At 40.2% G+C, this 25,094-nt stretch overlaps 2 protein-coding genes across 3 annotated transcripts in view; one reads left to right on the forward strand and one right to left on the reverse strand.

Moving 5' to 3' along the window:
• The window catches only part of LOC101522455 (cytochrome b5 reductase 4), a 93,512-nt gene that overhangs the window by 6,262 nt on the left and 62,156 nt on the right, over nucleotides 1-25,094 (reverse strand). For both annotated transcript variants that reach the window (XM_058661052.1, XM_004580423.3), the window contains 5 exons: nucleotides 20,820-20,942; nucleotides 10,108-10,248; nucleotides 9,165-9,317; nucleotides 7,854-8,004; nucleotides 7,496-7,582 (listed from right to left, as the gene is read on the reverse strand). In XM_058661052.1, the coding sequence (XP_058517035.1) occupies nucleotides 7,496-7,582; nucleotides 7,854-8,004; nucleotides 9,165-9,317; nucleotides 10,108-10,248; nucleotides 20,820-20,942 (655 nt within the window). The remainder of the gene's footprint in view (nucleotides 1-7,495; nucleotides 7,583-7,853; nucleotides 8,005-9,164; nucleotides 9,318-10,107; nucleotides 10,249-20,819; nucleotides 20,943-25,094) is intronic.
• LOC131479720 (large ribosomal subunit protein bL34m-like) lies at nucleotides 15,542-15,911 on the forward strand. Its single transcript, XM_058661053.1, has one exon. The coding sequence runs from the start codon at nucleotides 15,591-15,593 to the stop codon at nucleotides 15,852-15,854; it is 264 nt and encodes an 87-aa protein (XP_058517036.1). The 5' UTR covers nucleotides 15,542-15,590; the 3' UTR covers nucleotides 15,855-15,911.

Here is a 25,094-nt window from a genome sequence, read left to right on the forward strand (position 1 = left end):
AGTTATAGTTATGCAAAATAATCTGACTTTTACTGAACTCGTTAGAAAGAGAGACGCAGGGGATATCAGAGAACTCATTTCCATTAATAATCTTCTCATGTAAACCACAGGAAAGAGAAATTACCAACGACACGGGCATTTCAATCCTTGTTTCAAATCTCTCCAATGACCTGCACATCTTTATGAGCAATTTGACTAAGAACGCTATCTCAATCCCTTCAATCCTAACTCGGATCTCTCCGCTTCACTCCTAACATTATCAGTGAATGTCATCATTACTGACTGGCTGCACAAGCCAGAAAGATGGGGTTTATTCTAGAAACCTCTCTCTGACTCTATGTCAAATCTGAAGTCCTTGCTATTAACTCAGTTTCTCTCAGTCTTCCCTGTCACTTTGCTGTCTATTCTCTTTCTGCTTTCTGTAGTATTTCTACCACCCTGCAAGTCATATGACACCCTACTTCAGTTCTTAGCTGACGCATCATTTTCACAGGGAAGCATTACAATTGTAAATAAGCATTCACCAAGATGGTTATTTTATTGTCTACTTTCACATGAAATGATAAACTCAATGACAGCAGGAACCAGGTCTGCTCTGGCTGTCACACACAGGAGGCTCTCAAATATGTTCCAAAACATATTGGAAAAGCAAAAGAAAGCAAAAGAAAGCAAAGGAAAGGCACAGAACTCAAATGAGAAGGAACGTTAAATGAAGTGTCACAGTGTAGTGACAGGAGACATTTCTTTTGACAGGCTTAGTCATCTGTCAAGTAAATTGTTGGTAAAAATCCAGTCAATTTGAAATTTGATGTTGTACCTGCTCTGTTAGCTCCAGTTTAGCAAACATAATTAATTCTTAGCATTTATACTGGCATCAGAACAACTGCATTTCTGCATGTTCCACTGGGTAACTGAGATACTGTTCTGGGGCTGATGACAAGTAAAGCCACCGCCTGCACTGCTGGCATACCACGTGGGAACTGACGCAAGTGCTGGCTGCTCCACTTTTAACCCAGCCTTTTGCAAGCACACCTGGGCAAACAATGTAGACAGCCCAAGTGTTTGGGTCAGAACCCACGCGGGAGACCCAGAAGCAGCTCCTGGCTTTGGACTGGCCCAGCTCCAGCTAACGCCAACTCTAACTGCAGCATTTGGGGAGTGAGGCAGGGGATGCAAGATCTGTTTTCTGCCATTCTTTCTCTATATAAGTAATTTTGCCTTTCAAATAAATAAATAAATAAATAAATCTTTAAAACATAAAAATAGAGATGCCATCTGAAGAATAACAGGAGTTGATTACATATTAATCGAAATCTTAAAAAAACTAATTTATTTCTCTTCTGGAGGAGCAAGGCAATACATTGTGGGGACATAAACAAGACAGGGCTGGTACAGCTGCACACTCTCTTCCTCATGTCATTATTCTGCTTCAGCTGTATTAAATTCCCTAAAAACTCACTGGTCTGACCCAAAAGCATAGACTAAATAATAGCACCAACCAAGGGTCCAAAACACAGTCCCAGGTAGACATACAGACCCCAACTCTACATAATCTCTCACACTTCTAATATTCTGTGATCTTAGCTCTAACGTTCCCATTTATAGTAGCAATCACTCTACACAAAATAGCTTCCCCAAATACTTTCCTTTGCTAACACACTTTTCTTTCTAGCACTTAAAATTAAGATGGTTTGGAAGGCTTCAAAAGGTAGTATTTGCTTAATACTCCGTAACAACAGGGTCCTTGTTTACCTTGTCCAACACTATATCCAGGCCTGACTCACATGCAAGCGAACAACAACACCTGTTTAATGAATAAAGGAATTTACTTACAAAGAACTAAAATTGGCTAAAATTAAATCTGTACCTAGAGAACAAAGCCAAGTGCTGGCATCTATTAAATCACATGTAAAAATGTATATAAATTTTAAGTGCATTGTGGGAAGAAGGTCCTTAATCTTTTATCAGATTATTCTAGAAATTACATACAAAAAGCTTCCAATCCACTATCTAAAGAAAATTCCTATTATACAAAAGCATTTGTATAAAAGAGAGAAAATGTCCCATTAAATTACAAGAGATGGACATAATTCTGATTAGCCTGTCACTAGAAATAAAATTGTTAAATATCTAAATCTAAGGTTGAGTTGTCATCTGTCATAGATGACTATTCATAATTTCCATTTTCTAGGACATTAAAAAAAAACCAAGAAATCTATCAGTGGCATTTTCTATTGGTATCTAGGGAATGGTGATAACTGAGATTCTTGAAAAAAGCACACCAACTTCTCATGCATCTTGCATTAATTCACATAATGGTCCCAGACTAATTCAGGCACTTAATGGAGAAAGTGCACAGGTGCATGCATACAATTTCATGAATTATAAAGAGGCTGCTGTGCTGATCTTATTCTTCACTGAGGAGAAGAGATCAAACTGCAGCATAAGCCAGCCCATAATTAAGGTTTTAAGAATTCTTTAATGATGAATTTATAATAGCATATTAAGATACAGATGATGCATCTGGAATGTTCTCTCCTGGATTTTTTCAATGAAGGCCAATTTGCAGTGTGAGAAAATTACAGTTTTGAAATACTTGGCATCTTACTTGGGTACATTTAGTTAATGGCCCAAAATTTCAGTTTATGATCTCAAAAAATGCCATACAGGATCAGAACGCCTAAAAAGGTTATCTAAAAATAAGTTCAGATAATTCACAAAGTACAAAGCAACATGAAAAGAGAAAGGGCAAAACAACAAACACAAGAATGAAAGAAAAGACATACTTCTAGGGAATCTCTTTGCAGGCTAAAATGTTAATGCCAATATATTAGCTTGTCAAAGAAACTTTAGGTTGACAATGATCTGAGAAGTTTTGAAATATGTATTTGTTTCCAGTTTAAATCATGTCCAAAGCCTACAGATCCAACTAATTTCCTACTCCTATAAGCTACCCAACATGGGCCTACCTCCACATTTTAACGCTACAATTTCAGATCAAATCTTTATATGATTCCTCTCTGCTCATAGATGAGCAGTTCAGAGTACTTGAGGTCACAGATTTTCCTTATTTTTCTGTCTAAAGAAAAATAATAGGGATCACAGGAAAATTTAACTGATCACAGGAGAAACAGCTCATAAAACAAACAACATCTAAAATTAGATAAAATATACATATTATGGAAACATATCTCAAAATCAATCTAACGAAACTTTAGCTGTGAGTAATCATTTCATTAAAAAGGCTAATGTATTAGATAAATTTGACACAGACGGTGTTAAAAATATTTCTTCAAAATTTCTAAAATGCTAAATAAAATATAGTTAGAGTAAATCTTTTAAGCAGGCAATGTGGTACACAGTATTTCTCGAACTTATTTACTCACAAAGCCCTTGCAATTCAAGGAACATATCTGTAAGACAGACACTATCAGAGAAATATCTGGCAAGAAAGGAAAACAGACTAAGAATCCAGATTAGGGACCTACATATCTATGTGAATAGAAGCTGGGGTTTTCCTCCTTTTTGGAAGGAGTAAAGGCACACCCTTCCATTTATTTATACTTCTGCAATTGCTGGCTTTCTTATCTTAAGTGGAAACAGCCCATTACTAGTCCCGATGTTGATCCCAGAACAGATAAACAGTCTAAGGAGCCTGCTAGCACTAAAATGAGATTAGTGTCAGAGTATTATATTGCTGGACCTTATCATGTCCATCTAATAAAAATATTAAGACACAAACTACATTCAAGGTCCTCCGGCAGTCTACCCAGTTTCTTTGTGAAACACAGACTGACACAAGCCTTAATGGTCTTATTTTTAGTTATTTCACAATCTTAACACAATCTCTTTCAACAAAACTAGACCTGCTTTGTCACTAGGACACTAGGACATTCTGGCCTTCATGTTTTTACACATGCAATCTCACTACCCAAATTTCTTTCCCTCTTCATAGAAATGTTAGTTATTTCTCAAATGTCCACCTTGAAAAGCCCTTCTTCCAGAAGTTCTGCTGTTCTTCCTTCCCCAAAATGCAATGCTCTTTCTCCTCCCTAGACTTCTTGGACAAGTTACTTTGTTCGTTTCAAAGCATAGACTCTACGGTTCCTGATACACATCAGAACTTTGCGTGCACTAATGTAGTCTTGTTTATTATATATCTTTCCTTAACAATCAGTAATTACACAAATGCTTAAATAGGTGCAAATGACTTCTGGCTCACTGAATCATCCCCTGTCCTGCATGACCGAATAATTTTCTTTCTTTATGTGCTAATCACTATAATTGCCACCTGTTTTAAAGAAAAATAATGGCCACCAACAGATTTAAATGTGTGCAAATGGCAGTAGGAGTACTTAATTTTTCAGAGGCTATGTATGAAAATGCATAAACACCTTCAGCACGCTTTGACCTAGTGATTTCTCGAGGAGTTTTTTTTTTTTTTTGTAAAGATCTATTTATTTTTATTGGAAAGGCAGATATACAGGGAGGAGGAGAGACAGAGAGGAGGAGAAACAGAGAGGAAGATCTTCCGTCTGCTGGTTCACTCCACAAGTGGCCACAACAGCTGGAGATGAGCCAATCCGAAACCAGGAACCAGGAGCTACTTCTGGGTCTCCCATGCAAGTGCAGAGTCCAAAGCCCTTGGGCTGTCCTCGACTGCTTTCCCAGGCCACAGGCAGGGAGCAGGATGGGAAGCGGGGCTGCCGGGACTAGAACCGGTGCCCATATGGGATCCCAGTGTGTTCAAGGCGAGGACTTTAACAACTAGGCTATCGCACCAGGCCCTCTCGAAGAGTTTTATCCAGATTAAGAAAAAGCTAGAATTCTGACTGAATACAATGTAGCTATTAAAATTATGGTATATTACGGCTTTCAATCAGCAATCATTCATTTTGGGTAAAATATTTCTTTTTGTAGGATGCTGTCTTATCTACTGTAGGGTGTTTAGCAACATTCCTGGCCCAAGAACCAAGTGTCAATAATACCTCCTCCCTCAGTTGTGACAATACAAATGTTTTAGACATAAACACCACTGAGGCAATGGGCTTCCTCCATGTTGAAAATCACTGGCTAATATTCTCCACAAAATTACAAAAACCTTTTTTTACATTAACAGTCCACTAATAATTAATAAAAAAACTTATTCAGGTAATACATTTCCATCTTCAAAATCTTTATTACCAAACCTAGCAAAGACAAAGGGGCTTCAAGATGTGGAAAGAGTGATTCAGTTTAGTAAAAAAAGTTAATAGGCTTAAATGTTAACTAAGAATAGACATGACTAAAATCACCTAATATTAAACCTGAATATATACTTCGTCTCATGTATGGGGTACAATAACTTTTTTTAGCAGGATTGTGAAAATTCAGCAATAAGCCTTTAAAAAAATTTTTTTACTGGAAAGTCAGATTTACAGAGAGAAGGAGAGACAAAAAGATCTTCCATCCACTGGTTCACGCTCCAAGTGGCAGCAATGAACCTAAGCCAGGAGCTTCTTCTGGGTCTCCCACATGGGTGGAGGGTCCCAAGGGCTGTCCTCTACTGCTTTCCCAGGCCACAAGCAGGGAGCTAGAGGGAAAGTGGAGCAGTCAGGATACAAACCAGTGTCCATACAGAATCCTGGTGCATGCAATGTGAGCAAGCCAGTCAGCAGGCTACTCTGTCGGGCCCAGTGATAAGCTTTTAAAGAGTTCTTTGATTTCTACGTACAGACACAAAATATGGCAAAATTTTCTGATAAATGCTCTGTAACCATCTATATAAACAAGATCTTTTGTTTTTCATTGAGGGTCTCACCTGAGTTAACTCAAAAAAGGCCGTAACTCTGGGGGATTGTCAGTTATACAGCTGGCCAGAAATCAGTCCCAACAGTGTCTCAACCACGGAGAGCTAAGTCTCTAGGGAAAGGAAAGAAAAGGCTGGGGAGCAGAGAGACAAGCACAGGAGTGAGCAAAGACAGGCGACAAGAGAAAGAGAGGGCACACAAGAGGGAGGGTGGAGGCAGGTAGGCAGGAGGGCAGAACACTACCACTTCCCTCAGCACTGAACTGGTGAGTGCCATGACAGTCAGATATCCAGAAGTGAAGAAAAGAGTGCTTTCTTGAGTATCCTTATTCTTAATTTGTGAAGCTCTTTATTAAGAGAGAGGGGACTATTATGGGAGACAACAGGAAGATAAAATCTTAAGAGAACACCACAGCATTATCATACCATAGATATCAAGTAAATCCTCAGGAAAACATGGAGCCCATGGGTTAGCTAACTGCATTTTTTTTTTTAAGATTTATTTTATTTTTATTACAAAGTCAGATATACTGAGAGGAGGAGAGATAGAGAGGAAGTGGAGCTGCCGGGATTAGAACCAGCGGCCATATGGGATCAAGGCGAGGACCTTAGCCACTAGGCCACGCTGCCAAGCCCAGCTAACTGCATTTTAAAGGGCTTTAACTCTAAATTTTAAAAGGTCTGGATTTTTATTTATAACCATATTAACATGAATGTAAACATTTACATCAGATATTTTACACAACTTATTAAGTCCTGAGATTCTTAGAAAGAGCTTCTGCCACAGAAATGCTTTAGGCGTATGAAGGTTTACCAGTTCACGCTTTGTAAAAACTTGCACTGAATTTCCTACTGCTTTCATATCTTTGTAGGGAAGATGGGCAACATATTGTTTAAATTATATTCTTATTTTAGCTGATTATACTTGACTTTATTTTCACTGAAATTAGTTTTAAAGCATTTTTGCCTCATTATACAACAGAGTCTAACTTGACCAGTTTTTTTCCTATTGCCTTTGTCAGCATTTCCAATGAGTGTACTGGGAATTAGTGATAGGCATTATATTTAGGAACTGCACTGAATCTGCTGCTTGTAGAAATCAAAGAACTCTAGTATTAAAGGCTTATTGCTGGACCCAGCACAGTAGCCTGATGAGTAAAGATATGAAAACTTGTGGTACAGTAACTATCATACATTTGCTCAGTGTATTTTGAGAAAATACTGTATTAATAAATTCCTTTAAAGAATGCTAATCCAAACATATAAAACTGATATGAAATGTTGTCAAACAATGCCTCAGAAATCTCTTTCTTAGATTACAATGAATATTAACATATTAAAGGCTCTAGTAAACTTACAAGGTGTTTAATTTTGCTTAATCTATTAGCAACACATTTATCTTATCTGCCCAGCTTAATTGGTACAGTTACTATAATGAAACATTTTCAATAAGCTCAATTCAGTAAAAATTATATAACATGATCAGAAATCCCAATCAATGTACAAATTTTCTTGGCACATACCTGAGGGTACCAAGATGGCATTACTCTGGGAGGGGGCATTAACATTATTTACATTCAGAGAAATACTAGTTTGTTTTTTAAGGAAGAACTTCCTAGTAAATTGAAAGTTTCAAAAAAAGGAAATAATGACTACATTTACTAAAGAGGCATGACTATTTAAAAATAGAACCAGTTAATTTATTACCTTTTATCTTTACATGCTAATTTTTCCAACTGACTTCTCCAAATGATATCATCCTCTGTTTTATTGAAGAACATCAGCTTCATTGTTCTTATAAGGGGGAAAGAAAAGAAATCTCAGAAAGACCTAAATGAAACATTTAAGCTATCCACAAATTTAATGTCTATAGTAATCCAAAGTGAATATTTTGTACTGTCAAAAGTATCAAAAATGGATATAACAGAAATAAGTTAATAAAATAGCTAGGACTGGGGAAAAGTAGTGAGAATATGTCTAGTAGTATCTGATACACAATCAACTTCGAAAGTCTTATACAAATCAGAGCTTCACAGGGGAGTGTATTATGGATAAAATCTCATACCTGAGACTGGGTAAGTAAGTCAAAGCATAATTCATGATTTTAACCATTGGTGTAAATCCTGTTCCAGCTGCCAACAGATATAGATCTTCTAATTCCTGGAGTCTGGATATTTTAAAATTGCCCTCAGGATTGCTGACAGAAACAAAATCTCCTAAACAATGAGATATAAGCCAAATCAGGAAGAAAAAAAGGGCAAAACTGACAGGGTTAAAAGTACCTAAATTTGGAATAATGATAAGTAGTAAATGACTTATATCTATCAGCCTTTAGATTATCTAAAAGTATTAGAGGTGATTGTTAGGCTCCCAGATACTCCTGAAGACTAGCATCAAAACTAAATTAATAATGAGATTTTATTATGCCTCACCATTATTTTCTCAAACCATCTGAAATGTGAAAAATATAAACTACTATAAAGCACCTATCTATAAATTATCATAAAGGGCCACAAAATTAAGAGTTCATGAATATGTGTACTAGAGTCTACTGGGTACAGAACAGACACTCCATTGGGTACATACTGATTAATAGCAATAGTAATATGACTAGTAGGAGAGAAAACTGAAACAGAAATATATTCTATAATCTTAGGTTAGTAAATATGCTAATTAATCTTCCACCAAATTTTTTGAAATAACCTAGTGATTAAAGAATAACAGCTGTTCTGAATTTAATTTCTATGAAAACAAAGCAAGATCAGAAAAGCAGTCAACTATACCTGGAGCACGCATCTTCCAACTAGGATTAACAGTTGAGAAACCAGTGCCCATATCCTTTGGCGCTACTGTTTTAATCACCATGAATATTAATGTAAGGAAACTGCCCTTAGGACTACATTTGTAAATGTTCATTTTTAAAATATAAAATAAACTTGCTCATAATTTTCAAATGATTTGAAAGATACCAACTTACTCAAAAATGCATCAGTCCTTACTTTTTTTTTTTTTTTTTTTGCTTTTCATTACAGGGAAATGGTACTGTTCAATTAGTGAATGAAGTATTTGAAAGTTATAGAAAGTATCCATTACAGTTTGAAGGGGGACATAAGGTCAGCAAGTGTTTTGGAAAAAGTTAGATGGCTGATTGCATTGTAGGAAAGTGGAAAGACTAGGTTGATTCAAATCTCCAGACTGTATCAAAGATGCAGTGAAGCTATAGCCAATGAAGAGTATGGATGCGTTGGCTGGGACAAGCAGATGACTTCGGTTGTTGACAGGCTGAGTTTAAGCTATTTGACAGGTATCCATATGGCGATAACCAGAAGCAGTCTGATCCACACGAGAGTTTAAATGAGATTAAAAAAATACTAACCAATTTGAAGATGATCAAGTTCTGGTGTAAAGAGTCCAGCAGGATAGATTTTGATCAAAAAGTAGATGTATTTATTATTCATAAGAACTGGTTCCTTGAACTCTGAGAGTAAGGAATCTGATACAGGTGTGTATGGCTTTACTATTTCTGTACCTAGAGGGGGAAAAACAGTTAAACTCTAAAAATCTGGATATTTACATAATAACATATTTTATGATGTTCTGAACATAAATGAATATGAAGCACAAATTTATGCTGCCATCCATATATGTATATAAAATGATGTTCCTAATGTACATATAATTCTTTCTGTATGTTTTACATGTATATAGTATAATATGTGCTGAAATAATTTTAACATGTTAATATTTTACCTAAAATAGAAATAATCTATTTTGAAATATGGTCTAAACTTACAGGAATATATGTTAATAATAGACAACCAGTTACTCCATCAGCATTTACACTTTGTAATGGACCACAACAAAAGTACTATCAAAAGTTTACCACAGAGATATAAGAAGGCATTTACAAATTAATTTTAGGTATATACAGTTTTTTTTATGTTTCACATTTTATCAAGTCAGCTCTATAAACAATACGGTGTTAAGTAGCTACCAGGAGATTAATATGGATTTGGAGCAATTGCCCTTGTGAAGGACCATTTGTGTTCCCCATCGTCTCCTTTCTTCAGGATTTTGTTAGTCACAAACTACAATTCTGCTGAATCGTCTCTCCTATTAGCAATAATTTCTTTGTTCCATACAATAACATCGCAAAGCTGAAGTTTCCACATGTAGGAAATACTACATCCACAAACCTCCTAGCTGCCCACCAGAAACTCTCATTAGTAACTTAAATGAGTGTTTACTAGAAATATCAGCACTGATTATAAATTGCTTAAAAAAGAAGAAAATATTTCCCCAAAGCCCCGTTCTCCTACCTGTGATAGTCAGCTTGAGGTAAACATGTTGCCCAACTGGCACCTGAAGATGAGTGCTTGGTGGCAGCATCACACAGAGAAGCTTTGTATCATGAGTGACATCTTCCTTGGAAATCAGCTGGCACTTTCTGTAGCACAAACCTAGAAGGTGGTTCACTGTCTGTTAACTCACACCAGAACACCAAGTAAAAGCATTCACTGAGGCCCGGAGCTGTGGCCTAGTGGCTAAAGTCCTCGCCTTGAACGCCCCGGAATCCCATATGGGTGCCGGTTCTAATCCCGGCAGCTCCACTTCCCATCCAGCTCCCTGCTTGTGGCCTGGGAAAGCAGGAGAGGACGGCCCAATGCATTGGGACACTGCACCCGCGTGGGAGACCTGGAAGAGGTTCCTGGTTCCCGGCATTGGATCGGCGAGCACTGGCCCACTGTGGCTCACTTGGGGAGTGAATCATTGGACGGAAGATCTTCCCCTCTGTCTCTCCTCTCTGTATATCTGACTTTGTAATAAAAATAAATCTTTAAAAAAAAAAGCACTCACTGAACTTCTGAGCTCCAGAATATTTCAATTTCACTAAAATACCTATATATTTAAAAAAGTTCTCAACATCATAAGGTTAAATTTTTTCAAGTTATTTCCTCATATCTATTTTCTATACTTACAAAAAATTCCGTAACATGAAAAACGTTATTTCCTCATTTTATAGTACATTAAAACAATTATATCTTGGGAAATTTAAAACTTAGTCAATTTCCTCATACATTTATTTTGAAATAATTCCAACTTTTAAATTTCACATTTACAGTGATATAAATCCAATACATAACAAATACTTGATACAGAACCATTCTCAGAAGCTGGTTTTTCTATGCAGTGGAAAGTTTGGAAATTGGGTATATAAGGTTTAACAATAACAATGTTATTAAGAAATTTTAGTACTCCATAAATTAGGTATACAAGGAATACACTTTAAAATTGTATAAGCTCTAATTGACAAATCACAACCAGAATTATCCTGAACAAGCTAAAAAAAAAAAAAAAAAACCAAAAAACAAAACAACACAAAAAACCCACAAAAACTGAAAGCATTTCCTCTCAGATTTAGAACAGGATAAAGATGACCACTTTGCCACTTTTTAAATTTAGTATTAGAAGTAATACAAGCGCCATTAAGGAGAAGAAAGAAATAAAGGGAAGAAATTGTAATTTTAAAAAAAGTCGAATATCCATGCACAGACAACAGAACGTTACGCATGGAAAAAGCTAAACATTACATCAAAAAGTTATTAGGATTGATAAATGAATTCAGCGAAGCTTCAGTTACAAAACCAACATACAGAGAATAATTGCTTCTTTTATATTGCGGTAATTAACTCAATGAAAGAAATTCCCTTCACAATGGCCTCCAGCCTCCAAGCTAAATCAAGTATTTAGGAATAAATGTAGCCAAAGAGGTGAAAGATCCCTTCAATGAAGAAACACTAATGAAAGAAACTATAAAAGACAAAAATCTATTAAAAAAACAAAATCTATACTGTCAAAAGCCAAACATCTGGCCCATGAGCCATCTAAGGCCAGAAAATCATTTGGTCGGACTCTGCCAAGACATTGGCAGATAGGACCTTCAATTCAATAAATCTAAAGCAAACTAAAGTTTTAAGATCACAATTTTGGGCCCAGCGGCGTAGCCTAGCGGCTAAAGTCCTCGCCTTGAACGCCCCGGAATCCCATATGGGCGCCGGTTCTAATCCCGGCAGCTCCACTTCCCATCCAGCTCCCTGATCGTGGCCTGGGAAGGCAGTCAAGGACGGACCAAAGCTTTGGGATCCTGCACCCGCGTGGGAGACCTGGAAGAGGTTCCAGGTTCCTGGCTTCGGATTGGCGCGCACCGGCTGTTGCGGCTCACTTGGGGAGTGAATCATCGGATGGAAGATCTTCCTCTCTGTCTCTCCTCCTCTCTGTATATCTGACTTTGTAATAAAAATGGATAAATCTTTTTTTAAAAAAAAGATCACATTTTTATATAAACATCCAAATGGTCCTTGGCAGAAAAAAAGTTACCCTCCCTTGATCAATAATCTACAGATTTAATGTGATCCCTATCAAAATATCAGTGATATTCTTTACAGAATTAGAAAAAAAAAAGAATCCTAACATTCTCAAAGCGTATAAAAGGACCCGAAACAATCCTGAGCAAAAAAAGGGAGTAAAGCTGGAGGAATTGCAGTATTTGATTTCAAAGCAAGGCTATCATAATTAAAAAAGCATGCTACTGGTACAAAACCAATCCAAAGCTCAATGGAGATTAGAGAGCCCAGAGGTTAACCCACATACATGCAGTCAACTGGATTTTGACAAAAGTGCTAGAACACACAGTGGAAAAATAGTCTCTTCAACTGACGCTGCTGGCAACTGTACATACTTTGCAGAAGAATGAAATGAGATTTCTGCCTTTTGCCATAGGAAAAAAAATACTCAAGATGGGTCAAAGATTTATATTTAAGATCTGAGATTATACAATTTATGGAAGAAAAGGTAGGAGAAAACACTTCATTACACTAATGTAGCTAGTGTCTTCTTGGTTAAGAACCTCCACAGCACAGGTAAAATAGGCAAAACTAGTTTCATGTAATCATATCAAACTCAGAAGTGTCTGCACCTCAAAGGAAACAATCATTAGAGTGAAGAGAATTGGAGAAAACATTTCAAGTTACTTATCTGACAAAAGCTAGCTTATTCTGATGAAAATGTTCAGAATATAGCACTAACTCAAAAAAACTCAACAACAAAATTAGCAGATTCCGCTAGGAAGTGGGAAAAGGACACAAAGAGACAGTTCTCATAAGCAGAAATACAAACAATCAACAAATACATTAAAAAAAGTTCCAAATCACTAGCCATCAGGAAAATGCAAATCAAAACCATAATGAGCTCCCACCTTAACCTTGTCAGAATGGCCATTACTCAAAAGACAGAGAGTAATGAATGCTGCAAGGATGTGAGGAAGAGGAATTCTCATACACTGTTAGTGAGAATTGTAAATTAGTGCAGGCACTGTTGGAAAGGGCATGAGGAACCCCCTTTTTTTGAAAAATAAAAAAAATTATTTTTATTTTAAAAGCAGAGCTTTGCAGAGAGAGGAGAGACAGATGATTTTCCATCTGCTGGATCACTCCCTAAGTGCTGCAATGGCCAGGGCTGAGCTGATCCGAAGCTGGAAACCTCTTCTGAATCTCACAGATAGGTACAACGTCCCAATGTTTTGGATTATTCTCCACATATTCTGCACACATGTGGGAGGCTGGGAAGGAACTCCTGGCTCTCAGTTTTGGATTAGCCCATATCCACCTGTTGTGGCCATCGGGAGTGAATCAGCAGATCTCTCTTTCCTTCTTCTCTGTTAAGATCTGCCTTTCAAATAAGAATATCTTTAAAGAGGGAGAAAATAAGCCTATGTCTTCAGACTTTTGGGTTTAAAGACTCATTGCCTAAGTCACTTTAATTTCAGAAATAAGATTGGGGAGCAGGCATTTAGGCAGTTAATACCGACGTCCTACATTGGAATGCCTGGGTTGATTACTGGCTCCTGATTCCATCTTCTTGCTAATACAGACCCTGGAATACAACACTGGCAGCTCAAGTAGCTGGATTCCTGCCACCATACAAGGAGGACCTGGACTTGAGTTCTTGGCTCCAGCTCCAGCTCAGCCCTGGCTATGGCAGACATCTAAGGAAAGAATCAAGGAATGGCAGCACACATTCTCTGCCCCTCCCCATATTCCCCTCTTTCTCTTTTGCTATTTCTCTCCATGTTTAACAATTTTTTTAAAAAGAGAAAAGGGGTACGGTGTGGTAGCCTAGCGGCTAAAGTTCTCGCCTTGCACACACTGGGATCCCATATGGTCACAGGTTCTAATCCCGGCAACCCTGCTTCCCATCCAGCTCCCTGCTTGTGGCCTGGGAAAGCAGTCGTAAACAGCCCAAAGCATTGGGACCCTGCATCCGCATGGAGACCTGGAAGTAGCTCCTGGTTCCTGGTTTCGGATTGGCTCTGCTCCAGCTGTTGTGGTCACTTGGGGAGTGAACCATTGGACAGAAGATCTTCCTCTCTGTCTCTCCTCCTGTCTATCTGCCTCTCCAATAAAAATAAATAAATCTTTTTTTAAAAAAAGTCTGGGGATCATATTCTAAATGAGCACATCATTCTTCAGCATCTTTCCACTTATTTGTAACATAGTACCGCATAAATATGTATAGAATATTCTTCCACACATTATAACTCCCAACTGATCATTTAATGTCCATTAAGGAACTAACTCATTAAATCAAGATTCCTTTCAGGCATATCTCTTCTTCAATATCCTTAATTCTCTGCTATTTGTACTAATAATATCCTTCCATAGCTTTCTTTTATCATCCACTTGCCTAAATATTCTTTACTCATGCTTTAATTTAGTCATCCATTCCTCACTTATTATTGAAATAACTCCCTAAACCAATTAGTGGACCTATCAATTTAGACAGACAGTGTTTGTAAAAGAAACATCTAAAACATGCTCATATATATGAATACCTAGACAGGGCCACATAGAAAAAAAACTATAGCCTAACGCTATTGAACTCCAAGAATACTCCATTTAGAGTTTGCCATAGTTCACAAAATAGAGCCAAGGCAGATGGATCTTTACTGTTTCCTCTAAGGCAATAATGTCAATGCACAATGAATCTAATTGTGGGGATGACAATCAAAACATTTGCCAAATACTACTGTTAAAATATTTATAGGAGCCAGGATGTGGCACAGGGGGGTAAAACTGTGGCCTGTGACACTGGCATCCAACGTGGGTGCTGGTTCATGTCGTGGATGCTCTACATCCAATCCAGCTTCCTACTAATGTGCCTGGAAAAACAATGAAATATGGTCCAAGTGCTTGGGCCCTTGCATCACTTGGGAGACCCAGAAGAAGACCTAGGCTCACGATTTCAGATGAGCTGGTTCAGGCCATGGTGGCCTATTTGAGGAGTAAACCAGTGGATGGAAGATCTCTCTCTTTCTCTCTCTATAACCCTGCCTTTCAAAAATAAAATAAATAAATCTTTAAAATATTCATTAAAAGGGCTGGTGTGGTAGCATACCAGCCTAATCCTCAGCCTGTAAGCATTGGCATCCCACATATGTGGCAGTTCATATCCCAGATGCTCTACTTTTGAGGATGGTTCAAGGCCTTGGGCCCTTGTACCATGCTGGAGAACAGGAAGGGTACCTTGTACCCATCCTGGCTCCCAGGCTTTGAATCAACTCAGCTCTGGCTGTTGAAGCTATTTGGAGAGTAAACCAGAGGGTGGAAGATCCCTCTCTCTGTCTCTTCTTCTCCTGTAAAAATTTGTCTTTCAAATAAAAATAAATCTTTTTAAAAACCCATGAAATGGACATTTCCCAGAAGGCTAGAGCAGCGTTCCGTAATGGCGGTGTGAGCGGCTGGACATGGCTCTCTGGGTGGGCGCTCTCCTCGGCCGCGGCGCCGGGTCGGCCGCCCTGCTGGCTGGCAGGTGCCTCCTGCAGCCTGGGCCGAGCGGCGGCCTCCTGGGCGCGCTGTCCACCCGCGGCAAGGCCCGCGGCAACGAGTACCAGCCCAGCAACCTGAAACGCAAGCACAAGCACGGCTGGGTCCGGCGCCTGAGCACACCGGCCGGGGTGCAGGTGCTGCTGCGCCGCATGCTCAAGGGCCGCAAGTCGCTGAGCCACTGAGGGCCAGACTGCGCGGGGACCCCCGAGCCCGCCCTGCAGCCCGTGGGACCCCCGAGCCCGCCCTGCAGCCCACAGGGACCCCCGAGCCCGCCCTGCAGCCCACAGGGACCCCCGAGCCCGCCCTGCAGCCCGTGGGACCCCCGAGCCCGCCCTGCAGCCCACAGGGACCCCCGAGCCCGCCCTGCAGCCCGTGGGACCCCCGAGCCCGCCCTGCAGCCCACAGGGACCCCCGAGCCCGCCCTGCAGCCCACAGGGACCTCCAAGCCCGCCCTGCAGCCTGCGGGGAGCCCTGGAGCCGCCCTGCAGCCTGTGGGACCCCCTAGCCTGCCCTGCAGCCCACAGGGACCTCCTAGCCCGCCCTGCAGCCCACAGGGACCTCCTAGCCCGCCCTGCAGCCCACAGGGACCCCCGAGTCCGCCCTGCAGCCTGCGGGGACCCCTGGAGCCCGCCCTGCAGCCTGTGGGACCCCCTAGCCCGCCCTGCAGCCTGCGGGGACCCCTGGAGCCCGCCCTGCAGCCTGTGGGACCCCCTAGCCCGCCCTGCAGCCCACAGGGACCTCCAAGCCCGCCCTGCAGCCTGCGGGGACCCCTGGAGCCCGCCCTGCATCCTGCGAGGAACCCGGAACTCACCCTGCAGCCCACGGGGACCCCAGTACCAGCCTGAGCACCGAGCACAGCCCCAGGACTGGCCTGACCACTGACCGCCCTGTGGGGGTCAGCGTGGTCCACCTCGGACGTCTGTAAATAGGGAGTTGGCATGGGAAGGGGGACTGGAAGTCAAATAACCTCCCAACTCTAACCTCAGGCCCCCAGGACCGACCCTGACCACTGGCCACAACCTGTTCTGTTGGAGCTGAATGTTGGGGTCCCAGCCCGGGCCCACCCAAGGACTGGCGTTGCCCGCCCCAACCCCCAACTTGGAAACCTCATTAAATATCTGCCACTGTCAAAAAAAAAAAACACAAAACAAAACAAAAAAAAAAAAACCATGAAATGTATTAAAAGGTTTTACTGCCTCTATTTGATTTATTACCTGAATATTTCAAAAACAGGGATATTTCAGAGCTATAAAATAGATGAAAAGCAGCTTTTTTCTCTGAGATTAGAATCAATGGGGTCCTCAGACAAAATAATCTGGCAATACTGTCACTAAATTTGAACACTTCTATGCTTACCTTGTTATCTCCAATATTCTAAATTATCTTTGCTAATTCTATTACATATGGATTGAAGGCAAAAGCAAAACAGTAGTTTTTCTTCTCTGAAAGAACTTGCATCTTTTACGTAAGAAAATAACAGATGCAATATGAGATGACATTGTACAAAAAGCTTTCAACTACAGCCCGCATTGTAGCACGCTACTCATAATGACAAAATCCCATATGGGAACTTTTTTGTTTTGTGCCTGCTCCACTTCAATCTAGCTCCTTGCTAACGGCCTGAGAAGAGCAATGCAAGATGGCCCAAGTGTCTGCCACCCATATGGGAGATCCAGACAGAACTCCTGACCAGCCTGGTCATTGGGGCCATCTGGAGAGTGAACCAGAAGAAGGAAAACTCTTATCTGTCTCTCCTTTTCCAGCAATTAAAGTGTAAAAAGTTTTTAGTGTAAATGTTTATTTTCAAACTAAGAAAATTCAGTAAGAAGATATCAACATATTATATCATAAAAGTTACTATTGGCAACACATATTGAAATCCTAGAAACTACATGATAGGCCGTATGTTTCAGATTACTGAGAACAAATTGAATATAATCCTTTGATAGTGTAAAAATTTATTTTGTTAGTAAAATAATTACAGTTTTCCCATCATTTAACAAGAAAAGAAAATTACTTTTGCTACTTCGGACAAATAAAATCGCCTCGCTGAAAAATAATACCCAAGGCTCCAATTTCACATCACAATAGTCAAACCTTGCTTTCTTTGCTGTCTTTTCCCTTTCTTATTCTTCCTTTTCAAATTAAAGCTTTCTTGTTTCTATCACACTGTACATCTCAGAATTCGTGGAAAGCCTTACCAAGTTTCAGAAATGAATACTGAAGCCCTGATCATTCTATATCCAAAAGGAGGTCAGCTTTGGTTTTCAGTGTCATTTATTTCTTGGACCAGGCTTTTATCTGGCTTGCTATTTTTCAATCACTAGGTAAGTCAGGTAATTTCAGGGCAGAAAATTTCAATCTAAAAAGTCTCTTTACTTCCATTGCCTCTTTGTTATTTTCTTAAGATCTGCTAGACTACACCAGCATTCCTGTGTCCTTGTTCCCTACACGATACGACAAAATTCAGTCTCCTACTCCCAAGTAGTTAACCTATCTGAATTTCCCCATAAACCACATCATTTTTCTTCCATTACAAACTGCAAAATGTCTGACATAACATTTTCAGTAATGATACAGAAAGTCCTTCACTGTTTTGTATTTTGTTACATCTCATTTTTTAAAAGTCGTGGATTTCAATTTCAGATGCCTTAAAGTAGTTGTTCAAGATCAACTTCATCTGCATCTGTTCACTTGGAATTTCCATAATATATGTTTAGCGTACATATAATGTGCTTGCTGACCCTATCTGTATAAAAGTATCCTTCAGTTTCCTATTCTTAGGTTCTCTTTTTTACTCGGGAAATAATTTCTTATGTGTTTTGTCTGTTTTATAACATGGTGTGTAAAATACATAATTTGTACTCAAAATAAGACTGTTTGGATTTTTCTTCTGAAATTTACCTATAAATATATTTTTATAATTGTGAAAAAAGATATCCTGATATGGATCTCCTAAAATTACTATTTATAGTATCGTTTGTAAGCAACATTCACAGGTAGTTTCTAGTCAGCATTTAGAGTCCCACCATGACACACAAACAGTCAAGCATAAGAAGCAAATATTCAAACGAAGCATTTAGCATGAGACACCAGAACAAGCACTGAACAACAAATGTGTATGTGTGTATGTGGTAGTGGGCAGGCAACGGGAACACTGTGAAAGCTGTGAAAGGAAAACCCTAAATCACTATCAGTAATTCTTAAAAAGAAGAGTTAATAAAATGCTAAGAGAAACAGATACCAAAAGAATTCTTAGAAGTTTAAAGTATAAGTAGAAATGAGTAACTCAATAAAAAAGTTATGAAACATAACTGAAGAAATCTACAAAACAGAACAAAAGGAAAATAGTGAAAATAAAAAGAGTTAAAATCGGAGGACTGATTAAGGAGGTTCAACACAAGAGTACTTCTAACAAGCAAAAAGAGAGCATGGAGAGAAGATGATGCTACTTCTCAGAATTTAATGTCCTAACTTTTCGTATTGAAAAGATAGACACAAAGGCTGAACACTCAATATGAAGGAAGAAAACAGATTCACACTACGGCACATCATTGCATGTTTTCAAAACACTTGGAACAAAGAGCAAATCCTACCAAATTCATTGAAAAGAGAAGATCTAACTGTATCATGGAATAGAACAACTAAAGAAAAAAAGGGAGGGGATCCTGGTGTGATAGCCTAGTAGCTAAATCCTTGCCTTGCAGTGCACCAGGAGCCCATCCCATATGGGCAGTGGTTCATGTCCCAGCCGCTCCAATTCCCTTATGCTCCCTGCTTGTGGCTTGGGAAAGCAGTCAAGGATGGCCCAGTGCCTTTGGACTCTGTCTCCATGTGGGAGACCTGGAGGAGGCTCCTGGCTCCTGGCTTTGGATCAGCTTAGGTCTGGCTGTTGCAGCTGCTTGTGGAATGAACCAGCAATCGGAATATTTTTCTGTCTCTCCTCCTCTCTATATATCTGCCTTTCCAATAATAATAAATAGATCTTTTTTTAAAAAAGAGAAAACATAGGGTGTGTGCCTTCTGTGAAATTTCATCAAGCAGAACAAATGTAAGACACACTGTTTTCTTTCTATGTCAAATGCAGATGAAAAGCTATCAAGTAAGCATGGCATCATCCTTTAGGAGTAAAGTGAGGAACTAGGCTTACTTGAGCAGAAAAACAGTGAACAAATCTTTAATGGAAGAAAAAAAATCAGATGTGCAAACGAAGTATTAATCTAAACTTGCTTTTCATCCTCTAAGACAAAAACCAACTGAAGGAGTAAGTAGTAGGACATGAGCCTAAGTACAAGAGAAGGTGTTCCTTTCAGTGAATAGGATTCTAAACAGAATGCTCACATCCCACGCCGGAGTGCCTGCATTCAGTTCCTGGTTCTGCTCACACTACAAGCTTCCTGCTGTACGGACCCTGAGACGTAGCATGCCACGTCTCAAGGGGCTGAGACCCTGACACTGACTGGGAGATCTAGATTGCATCCCTGGCTTCCAGCTTTGGTAGGGCCTACCCCCAGTAACTGCAGGAATTTGGGCAATGAACTAGCACTAGAGTTCTTGGTGTTTGAGTCTCTGTCACTCTGGCTCTTAAAAAGGGAAAAAGGGCCAGGTGCGGTAGTCCAGTGGCTAAAGTCCTAGCCTTTCATGCACCGGGATCCCATATCGGTGCGGGTTCTAATCCTGATGGCTTCACTTTCCCTTTCAGCTCCCTGACTGTGGCCTGGGAAAGCAGTTGAGGATAGCCCTGTACCCGTGTGGGAGACCCAGAGGAGGCTCTGGGCTCCTGGCTTCAGATCTTTGGACCAGTGCAGCTACAGCTGTTGCAGTTGCTTGGGGAGTGAATCAACAGATGGAAGATCTTCCTCTCTGTCTCTTTTCCTCTTTGTATATCTGACTTTCAAATAAAAATAAATCTTAAAAAAAAGAAAAAAGAACAAAGGAAAAAATCTTTCAAGACTGCTCAAATCTTGAGAATCTGAAATTTAGCATTTATGAAAAAAAATGATGGCACACACATCTTTTACAAGCCTTCTACAGTGAGATACAAAGACCCCTCAAATGGCATAAACCAGATGCTCCAAACTCTAGTACCACAAGCATAACAATTTTGCAATATTAAGCTAACATAATAAAGTAACAGCAGGGCATACCTCTATCTTTCTTTGGAATTAGTGAATTATCATTCTCCAGGGGACGACCGAGACACTTCCAAGAAGTATTTTCTCTCTTTCTTAGAATAATTTCTATTTTTCCCACATTTTCAATAACCCGCACTGGAAAGAAAACAGTATTTATTTGCACTCATTGATACTAAATATATTACTTTCAAAATGATCTTTTTCAAACAGTCCAAATGTTCTGATCTAACATAAGCAATGCTGATCACTAGTGAGATAAATAAAAGTTTAATATATTTATTGAAAATGTTTATTCCTTATAAATCCAACTTATGTAAACTTCTGATTCGAAGTAGTTTATCAAGGTCAAACCAGTATACAGAAGACTACTTTGCATTCTGTGAACTTTCTGAAAACATCTCATATTACTAGTCTTCACACATGCTCAGATATAGCCATAAAACTAACCAATTCACAGCCAAAATTTTTTAAGGGTTTGACTTACACATATTAGCCACAAAAGCAAATTTGACTTGCACCGTTAAAATTCCTTGCAGGAATCGCAAGAATAAATTCCATGACTAATACTGTGTTTAATAAATGTAAGAAACTCAGGGAAACATATTCCAAGCAAATATTGGGTGAAATAGTAAAGTTTATGTGGATATTTGATAATTAAAATTATATTTCTAAGATGATTAAACTAGAATGGAAATATGAGTACAATAATAATATATACACTTTCTTACACTAATTTCAGTTTTATAAATTGAACATATATTAAAAGATCTAAAGCATATGCCACTTTTGTTTAGAAACAAAGTATCTGTTTTTTCACTGTAAACACGGGACTATTAATTTAACAACTTTTTGGGGGTCTTTACTGGTTCAGAAGCCAATTTATTTATTTTTTACGTTTTTACAATTTTATTCTATACATTTTCCCCCTACAGGTTTAACACTCCATTAGGTTATGATATCAACACATAGAAACCAGAAAAATAATAGTAACAAAAGAACAACAAAAAAACACAATAAGCAAAAAAAAAGCCAAAAACCTACTGTTGTTCAGGAGTGTAAGCAAACACTGTTCACATTTAAACACTTTTTAAAAATAGATTAGATAGGGACTCGCAAGATGGCCGACATAGGAGGAAGACTGTGAGAGAGCTCACAGACAGAGAGGGCTAGAATGCGACAAAAGCGTAAGTGGAGCAGCATAGAACTACAGGGAGAAGAACGTGAAGTTCCCTGGACAGTGTGGAGCCAAAAAAATCCACACAACTCGGAAGAGCAACCAGGGAAAAACAAAGCAAAGGACAGGGAAGACGACTTTCCGCTCCTGACCTGCTGAGTCACCTCTGAGTGCAGACGCTGAAAGCCGCCTACGCACCCAAAGACCGACCCGCAGACGCTGTGGCCGTGAGGACCGGCGGTGATTGGGACCCGCTGGCATCTGCTCACCCTGGTCACCAGGACTCGCCAGGACCTGCCCCGCTGCGGACACCAGGACCCTGAATCACCGGGACCCGCTGGCATCTGCCCACCCTGGTCGCCAACCCCCGGGACCTGCACCAGCCGCAGCCTCCAGGCTCCATCGCGACCCGCGGAGACCAGCAACGGACGCAGCAGTCGGGAGACGCACCGGCGGCCAGGATTCCCACCAGAGGAAGAGGCAGACTGCAAGAACCTGAGGTTTGAGTGAGTTGGGTGGGGACAGTGGTGGGTTGGAGGCTTCGGGAGTTGGCCCCCCAGGGGCACGGACAGAGCCTGAACACAGGGCGAGTGCCTTGAAACTGCCAAAACTGTGTCTGGGAGAAAGGCAAAAGGCACACGGGATACTCCCCTGTGCCTTTGCGGTCTGGCACTCAGCTGGGCGGTGCTATCCCACAGGAACCCAAGCACGCCTCTGGGCTGGGCAGTTCCCTGCTAGCGCCGGGGCGGTCGGTCCCCTGCAAGTGCTGGGGTGGGCGGGCCTGCGCAGGAGGCGTTTCCAGAGAGCACCTGGAACACCCCACGCCCTATAGTCCCTTGCTCCGAGCCCTGTGATCCAGTGCACAGGGGGCGCGCACAGAGAGTGCCTTCACTCCCCCACGCCCTGTGGTAGCATACCTGTAGGGGACGAGCTGAGAGTGCGCTTTGAATCCTCTGGGCCCTGGGAGTGGCGCCCTGAGGTCCAGTGTTCTGGAGACGCACCAAAAGTGCCTTGAAAATTCCCACACCCTGCTACTCCACGCCTGCAGACTCCGATCTCTACAGGATAGTGCTTGGAGACCCCTCAGCACACTGGTGCCTAGGTCTCTCAAAAAAGAAACACTAACACAATGGGAAGAAATACCAGAAAAGGTAATGATCCAGATGAGAGTGCCAACACCCTACCAATAAAGGATGGAAAGCCAATGTCTATTTCGGAGATGCGAGATGAAGACACAGAAGATCTACCAGACAAGGAATTCAAAAAAATAATGTTAAAATATGTCAGAGACAATGAGAAGAATTGGGAGGACTTCAAGGAATTCAAGAACCACATAGCCTCAGAAATACAACAAATGAAAAGTAAAATCCTTGACTTAGAGCACAAAATTGAGAGCTTAACCAACAGAACAAATACAGCAGAAGAGAGGATCTCTGAAACGGAAGACACACAAAACGAACACACCCAGTTCATTGAACAGCTGGAGACAAGTCTGAACAAAGCCAATAAGACCATACAAGAAATGAAAGACAACCTCAGAAAATCAAATATTAGGATTATTGGCCTTCCTGAAGGAGCGGAAAAAGAATCAGGAATGCAAATGGTGCTCGACGAAATTATACAGGAAAACTTTCAAAACACTTGGAACATGAATCCAGCTCAAATCCAGGACGGTCAGAGGACTCCCAGCAGATATGACCCAAAGCGATCTTCACCCAGACATATGGTGCTCAAGTTCCACTCCAACGAAGACAAAGAAAGAATCCTGAGACAAGTACGAAGCAGAGAAAAGATCACATACCGGGGAAAACCAATCAGGATCACTGCTGACTTCTCTGAAGAGACCTTACAAGCAAGAAGAGAATGGACAAAGATCTTCCAAATCCTGAATCAGAACAACTGTCAACCAAGAATATTGTACCCAGCAAAGATCTCATTCGTATTTGAGAACGAAATCAAATACTTCCACAGCAAAGAGAAATTAGAAGAATATGCCAGCACAAAACCAGCTCTACAAAATCTCCTTAGAAATGCACTAATTCCAGAAAAAAAGGAGGTGAATCATAAGCAAAGATGGCAAACAGGAAGGTCTCCCCACTAAAGTCCACACAAGGAAGGGCAATAACACAGATATCGACACCCACAAAAACAAGTATGGCAGGGCAAAATCACAACCTCTCAATTTTAACTCTCAACACTAATGGCCTGAACTCACCAATCAAAAGGCATAGATTAACAGAACGGATTATCAAACAGCACCCAACTATCTGTTGCCTACAAGAGACACATCTAACCAGAAGAGATTCGAAGAAGCTGAAAGTGAAAGGTTGGAAACAGATATTTCATGCCAATGGACGAGAAAAAAAGGCTGGGGTAGCTGTCTTAATTTCAGATGATGTGGACTTCAATCTGACACACATCAAAACGGACAGGGAAGGACATTATATATTGGTGAAGGGACTGATCCATCAGGAAGTAATTACCATTGTGAACATATATGCACCAAATTCAAACGCACCTAGCTACGTGAAGCAATTACTCACGGACTTAAGGGGAGACATAGATATGCACACAATAATAGTGGGTGATCTTAACACCCCACTAACAACTATAGACAGATCAACAAAACAAAAACTCAACAAAGAAACAACAGAACTCATACAAACAATAGAACAACTGGACTTGGTTGACATTTATAGAATTTTTTACCCTAAGGCCACAGATTATACATTTTTTTCAGCAGTGCATGGCACCTTCTCCAGGATCGACCACATGATAGGACACAAAGCAAACCTAAATAACTTCAAAAAGATAGGAATCATACCATGTACCCTCTCAGACCACCACGGAATGAAGCTGGAAATCAGCAATTCAAAATGCCCCAGGAAATACAGAAACTCTTGGAGGCTGAACAATATGCTACTAAACGAACAATGGATCAGAGAAGAAATTAAAGATGAGATCAAAAAATTTATGGAAACCAATGAAAACTCTGACACAACATTCCAAAATTTGTGGGACACTGCCAAAGCAGTGCTACGGGGTAAACTCATCGCAATTGGAGCTCATGTCAAGGCCCAAGAGAGGCGCCAAATACAGGAACTAAACACACA

The sequence above is a fragment of the Ochotona princeps genome, chromosome 1 (genome assembly GCF_030435755.1).
Source record: "Ochotona princeps isolate mOchPri1 chromosome 1, mOchPri1.hap1, whole genome shotgun sequence".
Taxonomy (NCBI): Eukaryota; Metazoa; Chordata; class Mammalia; order Lagomorpha; family Ochotonidae; genus Ochotona; species Ochotona princeps.